This window comes from Zalophus californianus, chromosome 11 (genome assembly GCF_009762305.2).
Source record: "Zalophus californianus isolate mZalCal1 chromosome 11, mZalCal1.pri.v2, whole genome shotgun sequence".
NCBI lineage: Eukaryota > Metazoa > Chordata > Mammalia > Carnivora > Otariidae > Zalophus > Zalophus californianus.
In genome coordinates, this window is record NC_045605.1 from 60,715,589 (window position 1) to 60,734,396 (window position 18,808).

Consider the following 18,808-nt stretch of genomic DNA (forward strand, 5'->3'; position numbering starts at 1 on the left):
GAACTCTAACCAAATCATTCAAGATATAAATCAAGCCATATCATTAAAGTCCATCTCATAAGTACAATAGATAGATAGATAGGGGATGAGTTCAGTGTCACAACAGGGGCACTTGTGAAAAGGCACGAAAAAGGCCTACAATTATTCAGCCTAACTGACTGCTTCCAATTCAGGATGTGATGTTAATTAATACAAACTCCCTCTAAGAATTTATGACATCATCTTTCTATTATAATAAAAATAAGTAGGATTTATTTTCCAAAGTGCATGCTATGGAATATTAGTGTCGTAGGTTGGTCAAAGGAGCAATCTGAAGCCAATATCTTCTCAAATTTCAAATGAATATTTGTGAATTGAAAGATCTGAGAAATCCTGCCATAAAAATATAGCTAAAAATTTAGTTTTGTTGGCCGGGATTTACAACCATATTTTCCCTGAATTCTTTCTACAAATAATGTCAATAATACCACCTAGAACTAGAGAACACTGAGTGGTATCATATGGCACTAGAGTACATGTGTACGCGCTTGGCTAATACTGGATGCGGAACATCACTAAGACTTCCTGCTTTCCATAAGAGGGGAACTTGTCTTTGAAGTGTCACAAGACACAGAGACAGAACTGTTTGAAAAGTAACTGTTTGAAAAGAAGTATCAATAAGCCAGACTTTATATCTACTCATCCATCAAATAAGCAACAATGCAGCTTTAAAACAAAAAAACTATGAATTTGTCAAGATTGCCGAGTTTGTACAATTCTGTTCATGGTATAAAATCTCTACTTTTTTCACATGATTATCATATTCACAGGATCAATTTCATGTCTAACAACATTAACATGGTAGAGTCAAGAATAACATTCTTTCTGAGAGGGAGTCCAGGCATATGGGAAGTTTTTCAGCATCTATAATTTTTTGGGAGCCAGCATAGTAAGGGTGATGCACTATCTTTGTTTGAATTAGGATATAAAGGAATTTATGTGTTTTTTAACTATTTGTGTGTTATTTTCTTTTTAGAGGATTGGTTTTGCTTTAAAATGATATTGATTGTGGAATGTGATGTGTTCAGTCCTAATGAAAGCAGAACAAAGTGTTCGTTTTCTTCCAAGTGGGGAAATTGAATTATCTTCAAACAATGGAAAATTATAAGACCCTTTTATTCATGCATTTGATCCTCACTTTCCATTTCTGGGTTTGAGAAGGAGGCTGGCAGGCCTCTGCTGAGATGGGCCAGCATAACTTCCAAATATTCTCTTTCCATTCTAAACAAAGAGAATTGGTGCTGCTTCCTTCTTTAATTTAATTCTTTACAAGAGTGATGTTTTTTTCTTGGAAAAGACTTTCAGCACCTGTTCTCTAATCTGTTTAGTTCTGACGCCATAGATTACAGGGTTGAGAGCAGGTGGAATGACTATGTAGAAATTAGCCAAAAGGATGTGGATATAACGTGGTATATTCTGGCCAAACCTGTGGGTCATAAATGAAAAAAACGCAGGGGTGTAGAAAGCCAACATGACACACACGTGAGAGCCACAGGTGCTGAGTGCTTTGAGCCGGGCATCGTGGGAAGGCAGTTGAAAGACAGCACGAAGGATCTGGACATAGGAAATGACAATAGCTATGATGTCCGATGTCAGGACAGAGATGGCACATAAGCCATAGATGATGTTGACCCTGATGCTGACACAGGACAGGCGGGCAACGCCCATGTGCTCACAGTAAGTGTGAGGAATAATTTGGTTTCAACAAAATGATAACCGTAGAATGAGTAGAACAAAGGTTTTGGCAAAAGACAAAGGTCTCAGGAGGATTATCAAAGCAATGATGACTACCACCTCGTTTGTCAACACCAGTGTGTATCGAAGAGGGTTACAGATGGCCACATAGCGATCATAGGCCATGGCCATGAGCACCCCTGACTCCATGCCAGTGCACAGGCGGATGAAGAACATCTGGATGAGACAACCCTCAAAGGAGATTTCTCTAAGGTTGAACCAAAATATGCCAAGCATCTTGGGGATGGTGGATGTGGACAGGCCCAGGTCGATAGATGACAGAATGGCCAGGAAGTAGAACATGGGCTGCTGGAGGCTGCTCTCAGTCTCAATCACGGAGAGGATGCTGATGTTCCCAAGAACAGCTGTCAGGTACACAGCAAAGAAAGGGAAACCAATCCAGATATGTATACGTTCCAGCCCAGGGATCCCCAGAAGGAAGAAAGAGTAGGGATGAAATAGGGTGGTATTAAGTGAGGCCATCTTCAGGGATATTTTTACAGTAAAATATATTATAGATCAAGTACCTCTCATTCACTGAATAAGCCTCATCCTTGCTTAATGCACAGAGAAAATGAAGGAATTAGTGAAACATTTATTGTATCTACCCGTATCACTGCACCATAGAGACCTGAAAATGTGAAGAATTGAATGACAAAATGAAGCCACTTGATTTCAGTGTACTTCATCATATCCATTCATTTAAATTGAATATTTTTATTCAACAAAAATTGGCAAGTATCTGAGCTAGAGAAGGTTCCTTTTTTGATGGAACTTAAAGTTTTAGTGGTTGAAACAGTTACGGAAATCAACCATTTAAATTAATAAAATAATGGTTAAGATCAAGTTATTCCCTTGATACTTAGGTATACAAAATATTTTCCTGAAAATCATTTAATATTTTATAGAAAAATTATTTGATTTATGACTATATACATTATATACAAGATAGGAACATAAACATAAACATAATGACAGACATTATGATTCTCTGTGTACCACATTCTGAGCTGAACATATATAATGCAGTCTCCATAGGAACTGCAAGTGCAACAAACCAGAACTTTCTAAGATAATTTTGTATCTATGTAGGCTTCTCCCTGTTAAGTCCCAAAAACATTTCTCATGCCATAGTCATCTTCTGATCTCTCCTTTCTTGCTGTTGCCAGTATCAGAGAATAAATCTGCCTTGAGGTTTTATTAGTGAAGCCACATCAAACTTCATTTCAGGATAATCCTCTTAATCTGGGTCTGCTTAGAAAGGAACATACATATTCCTCTTCATTTCTGTTCTGGTGATAAGTAAAGAGCGCCTTGCCCTTTAAGTGCCCTCCTGTTGATGTCTGTCCAGAAAGAAACACAGATTTACGTTTGGACACAGAAACAATGTTCAGGTTTATAAAATATCACAAAATTGTTAGGTAAGGTGAATTAATTTATATACACCAATCCTGGAAACTAAATTCATCATTTCTCTGACTATATAATTTATTACAATATATATACCTTAATAACTCTAAGCACATTGTGATCAAGAGCTCTTGCTTCCTCTTTTATATACTCTTGATATAGATAGATAGATAGATGATATAGATAGATAGATAGATAGATAGATAGATAGATAGATAGATAGATAGATAGATGCACACACAGAGAGAATGTCTGGCACTTAAAAGTACTCAGTAGAAATAAGAATTACCAATTTTAAGAAAATTACCACCAGCAGGAAAGTAGATCTAATTCATACCAGTAGGAGGTTGTCTCCTTATTGACATGAGAAGTTTGAAAGAACATGGAGGGCTGAGGTAAGATGTTTTATTGTTATAGTTCAACTTCAATGTATTCCATGCCCTTATAGATGGAATTAGGCCTTTCCATTGTTTCTCTGCTCAATATTCTGTGAGACTTCTAAGTCTGGTGCAAAGCAGGAACAAGCTACAAACTACATTAGCCAGATGAACTGTATTAGAACAGTGTGTCTGGGGATGGAAGCATGTGTGTGTGTGTGTGTGTGTGTGTGTGTGTGTGTGTGTGTGTGTGTGTGTGTGTGTGTGTGTGTGAGTCTGTGTGTGTGAGTCTGTGTGTTGAAAGGATGCATTGCTGTGTGGGTTTTGGGCAAATTGCTTAAGAAATCCTGGAAAGAAGAGTTTGGTCACAGGTATAGGAAGGAGACAGTTAAGATAATTACTCAAGTCAAGCAAATTACTAGATAGAGAAAATAGAAGAAGGATTTCAAGAAAGAAATAAGAAGTATATAGAAAACAGTCCCTAATTTGAACAGTGCTGACTATATATGCAAGGTAAGGCATTTAAACCCAGGTGATTTGGGAAGGAGATGAAGTAGAATACTATAATCAGATTTCTTTTTCTGTGATTGTGGTTGAGGTAATTTAGAGTTTAGCATATGAGAAATGGCATAATGTTTGATACAGACACTAGAAATTGAAGCCAGAGTCTTCCTGCCACATGAATTTGGTTAAATTATTTCCATTTTTGGGGGTTTATGATTCTTCACCTATGAAATGAGGCTAAAATGCCTACATAGCAGAATTCTTGCAAGGTTTGCATGAGTCAAGATGGGTCATCAAAAAGTATAGTTACAATTCCTGGTAAAAACCTACTGATAAGAACAGGATAAAGTAGAGAGCTATAATGGAAGTGGTTCCAATTTATCTCAGGTCTTCAGATAATCCTTACATTAGGGGTCAGCAGACTAAATCCTGATTCTCACTTTACTTGCATATAAATATTTTATAGGGTTTCTAACATTTATAATAGAGTATATCTGATTAAACCTATCCTTAGACATTTTCAGACAGTAGCATTATGAACTCAGAGACCAAGCCATTCCAAAATGATTAGTACTACCTTTAGTTGGAAGAAAGTAGCAAGTGGTTTGGTGAGCAAGTGGTTTGTATTGGTGAGAGATATTTGCTGAATAGCTTAAGGTAAGTTCAATTATTGTTCTCCCTCTGTGTCAAAAATGCACTCAGGATGGAGACATCATCCGACCTTTAAATTAGATTAGAAGGGATTGAAGGAGAGGTAACAGTAAGCAAGAGACTGAACACAGGAAAATAAAGAACCTTGATAGATCAGTAATTAGATAGGCTCCAGGTCAGTGAAGAGCTCTGCACAGAAAAAATGGCAGAGGTGTCAAAAGATATAAGAGCTGCACACAGAGATGGTATAAGGATGTATGAGAAATAAAAGCAGCAGTTGCTCATGTGCACATGAGAGATTATGCCAACACATTCTTACAGTCAGTTCCCTTACCCTCTCCCTTCAGTCAGCGTTTTCCTACTGCCCCCTATCCTATCATCCACCACTCTTTTCCTTGTGCTCAGCTGGCCACAGATAAGAATCCATACTTCTAAAAGCATTGCTTACCAACAAGGACTCCTAAATAAGTTAGCCATTCTCCCCCAGCATCCTTCTGAGCTCCTTTTGCTTTGGTGGGAACATTTTTTATACTGTGACCACAGCCTCTAGAGTGAGAACTTTGTCTCTCTTGGGACTCCCTGGGGATAATGGGGGCTAGAAAGCTTTGAGATCTGGATGAACCCTTTCCTATTGGAATAGAATACACCAGACACTGATAGACCATGTCCTGATTCTGGACCCTGACTCCCAAATCTAGGATTAGCGTATTTCCAGGGGGATAATTATTATTATTATTTTGGTCTTATACAATTGTTTAACACTTTTTTTCTAACAGGGTTCCTGGAATTGGTTTTAGGCTATTAATTCTGAATTCCTCAAAGGGAGGGGGTGGCTTGTCCACGCCCCAAATATATATAAGCTAAAGATTGCATTAAATCAGGGTATATCTTCTTAGTACTGTGCAACTACCACATTGACTCAATATTTATTATAATTGAAGTGCTAAAAAGCAAACAAGTACACTAAAATTGCATCATGACTCAATATTTAGCATAATCGCCTGATCCTGAAGTGAAGGAAGGCATACAGTTTTGCATCATACTGAAACCTATCATATCATTCCAGTGGGGTTTCCCATCAGTAGTGGAAAGCAGAGATAAAAATCTGGAAGTCAGAGGCTAGTCATTTTATCACTCCCCTACCGACTATTTATTTAAAGCCATATAGGAATTGCCTAATCCTCTAAATCTCAATTTTGAAACCTGTAAAATGAGGACATTTGTCAAAGGCGTTTCAGTGTCCTATAGTCCTAACATCATATGAGGATATCATCCTGTTTTATGGATGAAGAGACAGACACAGAGAAGGCAAAAGAAGTTCACAGGGAGAGGTAGAGCTGAGTATTCAAGCTTCCATTCTAGAGGGCCTTCCATGAGTAATGGGAACTGATCTTGGACATTCAGATGGATACATCAGTTTCATCATTCATTCACTGATGAATTCAAACAACTATGCACTGATGATCAACTACGTGTCAGGCACCATTTTAGGCACTGCCTGTATAGTAGTAAACAGGACAGTCAGTAAAAGAAGACAAGAAACAGAATAAAGAATTACATAGATGAGATATACTGTCTGCAAGAGACTCATTTTAGACCCAAAGACACCTCCATATTGAAAGTGAGAGGGTAGAAAAACATTTATCATGTCAATGGACATCAAAAGAAAGCTCAGGTGACAATCCTCTTATAAGCCAAATTAGATTTTAAATCAACGACTGTAATAAGAGATAAGGAATGACACTATATTAGAATTAAAGGGTCAATCCCACAAGAAAATCTAACAATTGTAAATATTTATGCCCTTAACATGGGAGCAGCCAAATTATATAAGCCAAATAATAACAAAATTAAAGAAACAGATTGATAATAATACAATAATAGTAGGGGACTTTAACATCACACTTTCTGCAATGGACAGATCATTTAAGCAGAAGATCAACAAGGAAACAAGGGCTTTACATGACACACTGGAGCAGACGGACTTCACAGATAAATTCAGAACATTCCATCCTAAGTCAAGAGAATACATATTCTTCTCTAGTACACATGAAACATTCTCCAGAATAGGTCACATCCTGGGTCACAAATCAGGTCTCAACCGGTACCAAAAGATTGGAATTATTCCCTGCATATTTTCAGACCACAGTGCCTTGAAACTGGAACTCAATCACAAGGAGAAAGTTGGAAAGAACTCAAATACATGGAAGCTAAAGAGCATCTTACTAAAGAATGAATGCGTCGACCAGGAAATTAAAGAAGAATTAAAAAAAATTCATGGAAACAAATGAAAATGAAAACACGACTGTTCAAAATCTTTGGGATGCAGTAAAGGCAGTCCCAAGAGGGAAGTATATAACAATACAAGTTTTCTCAATAAACAAGAAAGGCCTCAAATACACAACCTGAGCTTACATCTAAAGAATCTGGAGAAAGAACATCAAATAAAGCCTAAACCCAACAGGAGAAGAGAAATAATAAAGATTAGAGCAGAAATCAATGAAATGGAAACCAGAAGAACAGTAGAACAGATAAATGAAACTAGAAGCTGGTTCTTTGAAAGATTTAATAAGATTGATAAACCCTGGCCAGACTTATCAAAAAGAGAAAGGACCCAAATTAACAAAATCATGAATGAAAGAAGAGAGATCACAATCAACACCAAAGAAATACAAACAATTATAAGAGTATAGTATGGGCAAAAATATGCCAACAAATTAAGCAATCTGGAAGAAATGGATGCATTCCTAGAAACATATAAACTACTAAAACTGAACCAGGAAGAAATAGAAAGACTGAACAGACCCATAACCAGCAAGGAAATTGAAGTAGTAGTCATCACAAATCTCCCAACAAACAAGAACCCAGGGCCAGGTGGATTCCCAGGGGAATTCTACCAAACATTTAAAAACAATTAATATCTATTCTTCTGAAGCTGTTTCAAAAAATAGAAATGGAAGGAAAACTTCCAAACTCTTTCTATGAGGCCAGCATTACCAAAGACCCCACCAAAAAGGAGAATTACAGACCAATATCTGTGATGAACATGGATGCAAAAATTCTCACCAAAATACTAGCCAATAGAATCCAACAGAACATTAAAAGGATTAGTCACCATAACCAAGTGGATTTATTCCTGGGCTGCAAGCGTGCTTCAACATCTGCCAATCAATCAATGTGATACACTACATAAATAAAAGAAAGGAAAAGAACCATATGATTCTCTCAATAGATGTAGAAAAAGCATTTGACAAATACAGCATCCTTTCTTGATTAAAACTCTTCAAAGTATAGGGAGAGAGGGAACATACCTTGATATCATAAAAGCTATCTATGAAAAGCCCACAGTGAATATCATTCTCAATGAGGAAAAACTAGAGTTTTTTTCCCTAAGGTCAGTAACACAACAGGGATGTCCACTCTCACCATGGTTGTTCAACATAGTAGTAGAAGTCCCAGTTTCAGCAATCAGACAACAAAAAGAACTAAAATGCATCCGAGTCAGCAAAGAAGAGGTCAAACTCTCACTCTTTGTGAGGTGAAATGATACTTTATTTGGAAAACCCAAAAGAGTCCACCCCAAAATTGCTAGAAATCAGTTGCATTTCTTTTTTTTTTTTGAATATTTTATTTATTTATTTGAGAGAGAGAGAGCACAAGCAGGGGGAATGGCAGAAGGAGAGGGAGAAGCAGGCTCCCCAATGAGCAGGGAGGCAGATGTGGGGCTTGATCCCAGTACCCAGGGATCATGACCTGAGTCAAGGGCAGATGCTTAACTGACTGAGCCACCCAGGTGCCCCTCAGTTGCATTTCTATACACTAACAATTAGACAGAAGAAAGAGAAATTATGGAATCAATCCCATTTACAATTGCATCAAAAACCATAAGATACATAGGAATAAACCGAATCAAAAAGGCAAAGGATCTGTACTCAGAAAACTATAGAACACTCATGAAAGAAATTGAGGAAGACACAAAGAAATGGAAAAACGTTCCATGTGCATGGATTGGAAGAAAAATATTGTTAAAATGCTTCCCAGAGCAATCCACACATTCAATGAAATCCGCATGAAAATACCATCAACTTTTTTCACAGAACTGGAACAAATAATCTTAAAAGTTGTATGGAAAAACAAAAGACCCCTAGTAGCCAAAAGAATGTTGAAAAAGAAAACTAAAGCTGGCGGCATCACAATGCCTGACTTCAAGCTCTATTACAAAGCTGTAATCATGAAGACGGTATGGTACTGGCACAAAAACAGACACATAGATCAAGGGAACAGAATAGAGAAACCAGAAATGGACCCTCAACTCTATGGTCAACTAGTCTTTGACAGAGCAGGAAATAGTATTGAATGGAAAAAAGTCTCTTCAACAAATGGTGTTGGGAAAATTGGACAGCCTGTTGCAGAAGAATGAAACTGGACCATTTTCTTACACCATACACAAAAATAAACTCAAAATGGGTGAAAGACCTAAATGTGAGACAGGAATCCTTCGAAATCCTGGAAGAGAACACAGGCATCAACCTCTTTGACTTGGGCTGCAGCAACTTCCGGCTAGGTATGTCTCCAGAGGCAAGGGAAATAAAGGCAAAAATGAACTATTGGGACTTCATCAGGATAAAAACCTTTTGGGATGCTTGAGATAATCATCTAAGCATCATCAGGTCATGATCCCAGGGTCCTAGGATCGAGTCCCGCATTGGGCTCCTAGCTCAGCGGGGAGCCTGCTTCTCCCTCTGTCTGCTGCTCCCCCTGCTTGCGCAAGCTCTCTCTCTCTGACAAATAAATAAATAAAATCTTTAAAAAAGATAAAAAGCTTTTGCATGCAAAGGAAATTGTCAACAAAATCAATAGACAACTGACAGAATGGGAAAAGATATTTGCAAATGACATATCAGATAAAGGGCTAGTATCCAAAATCTATAAATATATCAAACTCAACACCCAAAGAATAATCCAATCAAGAAATGGATAGAAGACATGAACAGACATTTCTCCCAAGAAGATGTACAGATGGTCAATAGACACATGAGAAAATGTTCAACATCACTAGGCATCAGGGAAATAGAAATCAAAACCACAATGAGACACCACCTCACACCAGTCAGAATGGCTAAAATGAACAAGTCAGGAAACTTCAGATGTTGGTGAGGATGCAGAGAAAGGGAGACCCTCCTACATTGTTGGTGGGAATGCAAGCTGGTACAGCCACTCTGGAAAAGACTATGGAGGTTCCTCAAAAATTTGAAAATAGAGCTATTCTTCAATCCAGCAATTGCACTACTGGATATTTACCCCAAAGATATAAATGTATTCATTCAAAGGGACACCTGCACCCCAATGTTTATAGTAACAATGTCCACAGTAGACAAACTATGGAATGATCCCAGATATCCATTGACAGGTAAATGAATAAAGAAGATGTGATATATATATATATATATATATATATATATATATATATATATATATACACACACATACACACACACACACACAATGGAATACTACTCAGCCATCACAAAAATGAAATTTTGCTATTTGCAATGACAATGATGGAACTAGAGGGTATTATGCTAAGTGAAATAAGTTAAGACAATTATATGATCTCACTCATATGTGGAATTTAAGAAACAAAATGGAGGATCATAAGGGAAGGGAGGAAAAAATAAAATGAAATCAGAGAGGGAGACAAACCAGAAGAGACTCTTTTTTAAGATTTTGTTTATTTATTTGACAGAGACACAGCGAGAGCAGGAACACAAGCAGGGGGAGTGGGAGAGGGAGAAGCAGGCTTCCTGCTTCTCCTGCCTCCAGGGAGAGCAGGGAGTCCGATGAGGGGCTCGATCCCAGGACCCTGGGATCATGACCTGGGCTGAAGGCAGACGCTTAACGACTGAGCCACCCAGGCGCCCCCAGACGAGACTCTTAATCATAGGAAAGAAACTGAGGGTTCATGGAGGGGAGGGAAGTGGGGAATGGAGTAACTGGGTTATGGACATTAAGGAGGGCATGTGATGTAATGAGCACTGGGTGTTACATACAACTGATGAATCACTGAACTCTCCCTCTGAAATTAATAATCCACTATATGTTAAAACTGAATTTAAATAAAAATAGATATATATTTACAGATATGTGCAATCATCAAAGCAGTCATTTTTTATCATCTCAAAAATAATTTCATACTCTCTAGCTATCACTTCCATCCCATACCCTCCACCTAAGCATGGAGGAACCACTAATCTACTTTCTGGCTCAATAGATTTCCCTATTCTTCACTGTCCTATAAATGTAATAATACAATATATGGTATTTTGTGGCTGATTTCTTTCACTTAGCATAGTGATGTAGCATATATCAGTACTTTAGTCATTTTTATGGCAGAATGATACTTCGTTTTATGGTGTTATATAAATAGGTTCAGGATAGTGGCTGTGTGTTGACCTGTATATTGTTTATTTCTTCACTGCAGGTAGGACTTTGAGCTCAAGCCCACTAGCATCAGATTGAAATACTTACACATCCAAATACTTTAAGTAAATCCCAAATACAACTATAACCGTACAGAGACTCCCCAATTTGCATATTTCACAAAACTATATTCAACTTCTGCTAGCTATAGATAAGACAAACTCTAGGGCTATAAAAAAGACTCCAAACCACTGCTCCCCTTCAGGGCTCTCTGACTCAGACACTACCTTCCATGCTTCTGAAAGATATTGTCAAGAAACATGCCCTCTCTCCAATAGCCCTCTATCTCTGGAGTTCCTTCGCCCTTTTCCCCTCGGGGTGGTGGCCCTTACCACCACTGGTGGAAGGTCTCCTACTGTGTGGGACTTCCCCCACTTCTCCTACCTCACTGTGCTACTGCCATCTCAGGCCAAGCCTTTTCCTTAGTCACTCCCCAGATCAATCCTCAAACTCACTAGAATGTGTAGCCTATATTTTGTTTCTCATTCAGACGATTGATGAACATTTGGTTTGTTGCCACCTTCTGTCTATTATGAATAATGCCAATATGTATATTCTTATACATATTTTTGTGGGGTCAGAGACACTGTTTATGTTATTTCTATTATTTTAAATATATATATAAATTTATATATAATATAAACATATATAATATAAATATATATGTTTATTTGTGATCTAGCATATAGACTATACTGGAGAATGTTCCATGAGCACTTGAGAAAAATGTATATCCTATTGTTGAGTGGAGTGGTTCATAGTATTATTTAAGTTTCCCATCTCCTTGTTGATCTTCTGTCCAGTTGTTCTATCCACTATTGATAGTGAGAAATTGAGGTATTAAAGTCTTTAGCTTTTATTTTTGAACTGTTTATTCCTCCCTTCATTACTGTCAGTTTTTGCTTCATACATTCTGCTGCTCTGTTATTATGTGAGCTTATGCCTATCATTGGCGTAATTTCCTGATAGATTGATCCCTTTTATCATTATAAAATGGGCCTCTTAATGTATAGTATCCTTTTAGGTTTGGTTTCTTTTTTTTTTTAAGATTTTTATTTATTTATTTGACAGAGAGAGACACAGAGAGAGAGGCAACACAAGCAGGAGGTGGGAGAGGGAGAAGCAGGCTTCCTGCTGAGCAGGGAGCCCAATGCGGGGCTCGATCCCAGGACCCTGGGATCATGACCTGAGCCGAAGGCACACACTTAACTGACTGAGCCACCCTGGCACCCTGTTGGTTTTGGTTTCAAAGTCTATTTTTTTTCTGAGGTAGTATAGCCGGTTTTTTCATAGTTGCTTTTTGTTTTCTATTTTTGTTTTCCATTCTTTTACTTTCAGTCCGTTTGTATATGTCACCTGCAGAAAGCACGATAGTTGGGCCATGTTTTATTATCTAGTCTGACAAACTCTGCTTTTTGATTGGATTGTTCAGTCCATTACCCTCAATGGTAATATTGATGATAAGTTGGATTTACATCTGCCGTTTGATTTTTTGTTTTTTATATCTCGTTTTATTTTTAAATTTCTCAGTTCTTTCTTTGCAACTTTCTTTTGTTTTAAATTAATATTGTCTTATGTAGCATTTTAATTTCTTTACTGACTTTTTCACAGATATGTTTGATGGTTTTCCTTAGTGACTATAATACAGCTTACCACAATCATCTTAGCAAAATCAGTTTCTGATGTATACTAGGTTAATTTCAGTGATATATAGGAACATTTAAATTGTTACTCCTATATAGCTCTTTTCCTTTATTGGTGGTATTGCTACATGTATAATACATCTATTAATGTCACAACCCCAAAATATATTGTTTTAATTATTAGTTTACCATCTGTAGACTTTTCTAAGAATATAGCATCGCACCTGCCTACCTCCTCTGTGCCGTATTGTTAAATATATTGTACATACATTATATTTCTACATGTTATAGGTCCAGCATTATATTGCATACATACCATTTATAAAACTGCTTTTTAAGGCAGCTAAGTGAAGAAAGGAGATAAAATATACATTTAAACTGTCTCTTATAATTATAAAATTACCTTTAATTGTGTGTGGTTGTGTGTGTGTGTGTGTGTGTGTGTGTGTGTGTGTGTGTAGATTCAAAGTAAAGTCTTAGAGCATTTACTTTTAGCCTGCATTTGACTACAATCTTAACCATTGTCTAAGAAGCAATTGTTAAGTTAGACTTAATGAAATTAAAATATTCTGTGCATCAAACATAGTGTTGGAAAATAGATAAGCCAGGAATACCTGGGTGGTGCAATCGGTTGAGTGACAGACTCTTAATTCCAGCTCAGGTCATGAACTCAGGGTCCTGGGACCAAGCCCCGAGTCGGGCTCCGTGCTCAGCATCGAGTTTGCTTGATATTCTCCCTCTTCTCTCTCCCCCTCCTGTTATGCTCGATCTCTCTCTCTCTCAAATAAATAAATAAATCTTTTTAAAAAAATGAACAAAGCAAGAGCTGGGAGAAAATAACTGTAAAACACATGACAAATGATTTTTGTAGAATGAAGTTTTCCTACAACTTAAAAATTAAAAGACAAACATCCTTATATAAAATGGACAAACTTGAACAGCCATTTCACCAAAGATCTATGAATAGCCAATAAACATACAAAAATGTCTTTCAAATTAGAAGAATGCAAATTAAAATCACAAAGAAATATATAAGGCTACTCAGGCAGGCTAAAATTAAAGAGGCTGAAACAATAAGCAAGGATGTGGATGTGATTTTCTGAAGTTTCATACATTGCTGAGTGTATAAAATAGTACAACAGTTAGGAAACAGATTTGGCAATATGCATTCTCTACAAATAGACCCTGAGACAGCGTTTGGGGCATAACGTATTTATGAGAGCTTTAATGCTAGTGAAAGGAAAGGAAAGGCAGTAGGGTTGGACAGAGAGAGATAGAATTGCAATATAGCCCTGAAAACCTGTGTCCAACACTGGAGAGAGCTCTGGAGTGAGTATTGTCTATTAATAGCGATCTTCAGATAGACCTCAATGAACTGGCATTTTTATTTGTGTAACTGCAGCCCTAACTTTTCCTGAGGATTAGGGTTAATTATACCTGCTATTATGGTATGCCTTCTTCTTGCCTCCTGGTTCTTGTGCCCAAGAGCCCAAAGTCCCCAGATGGCACTCATAGCTTATAATTAAATGTAAATCTCTTTTTTTAAGATTTATTTATTTATTTATTAGAGAGAAAGAGAGAGAGAGAGAGGGAGAGAACACAAGCAGGGGGAGGGGCAGAGGAAGAGGGGGAAGCAGGTTCCCTGCTGAGCAGGGAGCCTAACTTGGGGCTCCATCCCAGGACCTTGTGATCATGACCTGATCCGAGAGCAGACGCTTAACCAACTGAGCCACCCAGGCGCCCCTTAAATGTAAATCTTGCTGGAAAAAGTACACACTCTTTACACCCCGAGGACCTATAAGCACAGAGTCATTGTTAGGACAGAAGGCACAATATCTCCCATGACCCATGCATTCTTTCCATTGTGGTCCCAGCACATATGAAGGTCTTTGATTCAGTGTGTACATTGACTCCAAAAGGATGCCATCCCATAGAATACTGCTTGAGCTGACACTTCAGACATGCCTTTTGCAAGCTGTGTGAATGCTCTGTTAAGCAGATAACTTGCAGCATATGATATAACCAATGGTTTGAATAGTCATGAGCCCACTCTCTCACTTCTTTGGTTATAACCTGTGTCCCCTGATCTGATACAATGTTTAGTGAAATCCTGTGCAGTGGATAAAACACTCCATAAGCTTCCAGAGAGTAGTGCTGCTGAGGCTCTGAGGACAGAAAGACAATCCCATACCTAGAATGCATGTCTAATTCTGTGAGATCAAGCTGCCCCCTGTGGCAGGATTAAAATAACAAATGTAGTCAATTTGTCATGAAGTGGTTAGTTGGTAACCATAAGGAATGGTACCATATGGAATTCTCGACATTAGTCTCTGTTGCTAGAAGGTCTGACATTCAGCGGTGGCAGTAGTTAGATCAGTCTTAATTATGTGGGATTCCAAAGTGTTCAACCCTTGGGCAGCTATATCACACCCTCTATGGCCTCCAAGTTCATGTGCCCTTGTGCAAGCACCATGGTGGCTGAAAACAGGATGATTGATAACTGATTATGCTCTTCCTTCAGCTTGGCAGCATCTTCCATGGTGGATAGTCTCTGGTAGCAGTAACATGTGGTACAAAGATCTTCACAACATATGCCCATATCATTCTGCTTCTCCAGACCTCCTGACTGGTCTTTCAGTCTTTTCCTGTCATTCTCCTGACTAGCCCTAATTCACCACTGCCAATGATTCTGTATATGTTCCAGCCTCATGGTACTTCCTTTTCTTTTTTTTTTTTAAGATTTTATTTATTTATTCATGAGAGACAGAGACAGAGAGAGAGAGAGAGAGGCAGAGGGAGAAGCAGGCTCCCAAGGAGCAGGGAGCCCGATGCGGGACTTGATCCCAGGACCCTGGGATCATGACCTGAGCCGAAGGCAGACGCTTAACCATCTGAGCCACCCAGGTGCCCCGGTACTTCCTTTTCTACACAAAGTCATCACTAGGTGCATCACCTAAGCCTCAGTATAGGGGACTATTTAAATTAAAAGCAAAATCTGTTAGCGGGGTATATGTCATGGAACCGAAGGGAATAATGTGGTTGCATATGTAGTGATATATTTCTTATATATGATTTATTGAAAGAGATAGTTGAGTAACAGTGCATGTAGAATTATTTCAATTCTAAAAAAAAAATTCAAACAAAATGTGTGTGTGTGGTGTATGTGGTGAGTGTGTGTGTATGTTGAGGGAGAGATTCATGGACTCAATCATTTCAAATGGTCAGTGGAGATTATCCTTGATTATGGGTGTGGGGAGAAGAGAGAGGTCAACATTCACCTTTGTATTAAACATGCCAGTATTATTTATTTTCAATATCAGGCAGCATTTTAAAAGTAAATACTATTCTCTTATCTTTTAAAAGTAATAATTTGTTCCTGTAAGAATTAAAACACCCAGGGGCAACTGGGTGGCTCAGTTGGTTGAGTGTCTGTCTTCTGTCTTCAGCTCAGGTCATGATCCTGGAGTCTCAGGATCTAGCCCCACGTGGGGCTCCCTGCTCAATGGGGAGTCTGCTTCTTCCTCTCCCTGTGCCCCTCCCCCCACTCATGCTCTCTTTCTCAAATAAATAAATAAAATCTTAAAAAAAAGAATTAAAAAACCCAATAACCCAACTGTAGTATCACTAACATAATCACAAATAATACAAAGTGACAACTGCTGGGAAAAAGCCAGGAACAGAATGTTCTGAAACTGCAGGCAAGGGAGTAATTAATTCTACATAATGGGACTGGGACACTCTCATATTCTCTTTTTGGCTAAATCATTTGCATTAGGGGAATTCACCTGACTCTCCTAGAATCCAGTTAAGGATTCATTAAAGTATCCAGTGGGGCTTTTCATTCCCTCTGCGGGTAGCATTATCATCCCAAAAGGCCACTAACAAAACATCATGGAGGAAGGACTAATATCAGGAAGTCATGATAATCCTGTGTACCTGAGGCTGGGATTGGAGTGGCTTCATTCTTGTTCATATATCTGAGCCTGAAGTGTAGACCTAATGGCCCACACCTCGGTAAGTACCTGAAAACCCTAATGTTCCAATTAGATATCATCAATCAAGAACATTAAGAGGGACAAATTGTGTCCTTGATGAACTGTTAGTATTTTACTGTTTAATACCAGCTTAAATCTCAGGATATACTTAAGACCTTGGCAATACCACTGTATTAGTTAGAGTTCTCCAGAGAAACAGAAGCAATAGGATATGTCTTGGACACTAAATATTATATGTGGAGGTTGAGAAGTCCCACAGTCTGCCACTTAGAAACTGGAGGTCCTAGAAAGTTAGTGGTGTAATTCTGCGCTCTGAGTCTGAAGACCTGAGCACCAGGGTGCTAAGAGAGGAAAAGATGGATTGATGTTCTAAGTCAAGCAATCAGGCAGGAAGGACTGAATTCTTCTCTCCCCCCGCTTTTGCTCTATTCAGGCCCTAAACTGATTGGATCATGCCATCCCATACTGGGAAGGGCAAACTGCTTTATCTATGAGTTCACAGATTTTAATAAATTACATATGGCTAGGTTTTGTACAAATTCCATTTAATCACTTCATTTTAACATAGATATGGCCTCCAAGTTGAGGATATGATTTTTCATTCATTCATTGGATGTCATGGGAAATGAAATATGATTATATGGGATACCGTAAGCTAGAGGAAGGAGGAGAAACAGAAATCTTATCAGCAAGAGCACACCATGCTCTGAGTTACCATTTCTCTCATTACTGAGTTAGCCCTTGCCCTGAAGTTTGGATTAATTTGTGTTCACAAGGTAGGCAGGGTTAAAACAAACAGCAACAAAACAAGGACTAGTATTCCAAGCAGGAGAAAAACAAGTGTTGCTCAAGTTTTGTAATATTGAAAACGTCAAGTTCTGCCCTAGGTTCCTCTATGTAAAAAAAAAAAATGTTATACTATTATATGAAAATATGTATCCTTTAAAGAAATGACTGCTTTGCACAGATCACGGCACTCTTTCCCTTCAGATCATCTTCTGCAGCAGTAACTCGGAAGCAGGGTGCATTATGATGTGTGTGTTTGGGGCTAACCAACCCACCCACAGCAACAGAGGGCTGGAGTGGGGGTGTAGGGCAGTCCAAAAGGGTGGAAGTGTATATACCTAATAGGGGAGAAGACAGACAGGGCTTTGCTTTCCAGTCAGGGTATTTGACTTGGGGAAGTGGGGGTTATTCAGATTTTCTCAAGAGAAACAGAATGACTGACATTATAGAAAGACAAATCTGGCAGCCGACCTGGGCACACACATGACCTAAGTGGTACTGGTGGTGAGTACCTTCCAAACGTGAATGTGCTGACCACTCAGTCAATTGCTTATAAGGTTTTTATTTTATTTTTGTGTGCTAATTGCATTTAGAACTTCCTCTGTCTTCTCCACTATTTAGCGTATGATTCCACATGCATTTACTTCAAAACTATATTTTTCTGTGGATACATTTATCATTAAATTGCTAATAGGTGTCATAGTGACAGAAGTTAAACTAAGCAAGGAATTCAATATAAAAAGATGGAATTAAACCCAGAGAAAAAAGAACTCAAGAGCTCAACAAAAGTGGTCACAGAAGTAGCAGTTCAGAAACACAACAGGCATTATGGATTGTGAGGTGGAGGTAAGGAAAGGGTACAGGAGATAGATGAGGACATACACACACACAAAACAATATGTTCAAGAGAAAGAGGAAGGCATGGGCGCCAGGGTGGCTCAGTTGTTGAGCATCTGTCTCTTGGTTCGGTTCGGCTCAGATCATGATTTCAGGGTCCTGGGATTGAGCCCTGTGTGGGGCTCTGCGCTGCTTGAGATTCTTCCTCCCCTCCCCTCTGCTCCTACCCCTGCTCACACACTCTCTCTCAAAGAAATAAATAAGACCCTTTTAAAAAAAGAAAAAGAGGAATGGAGAAAAGATAAAAGCAAGAGTGAGGGAACAAGCATGTGTAGAAAAGAGAGGCAACATT

At 38.4% G+C, this 18,808-nt stretch overlaps 1 protein-coding gene across 1 annotated transcript; it reads right to left on the minus strand.

The window, feature by feature from the left end:
* Window positions 1-1,305: 1,305 nt before the first annotated feature.
* On the minus strand, window positions 1,306-2,262 carry LOC113913664 (olfactory receptor 52E1-like). The gene is given in 1 exon segment (XM_027577911.1): window positions 1,306-2,262. A coding segment is annotated over 1 exon segment (951 nt). The 5' UTR covers window positions 2,257-2,262.
* Between the last annotated feature and the right edge of the window lie 16,546 nt (window positions 2,263-18,808).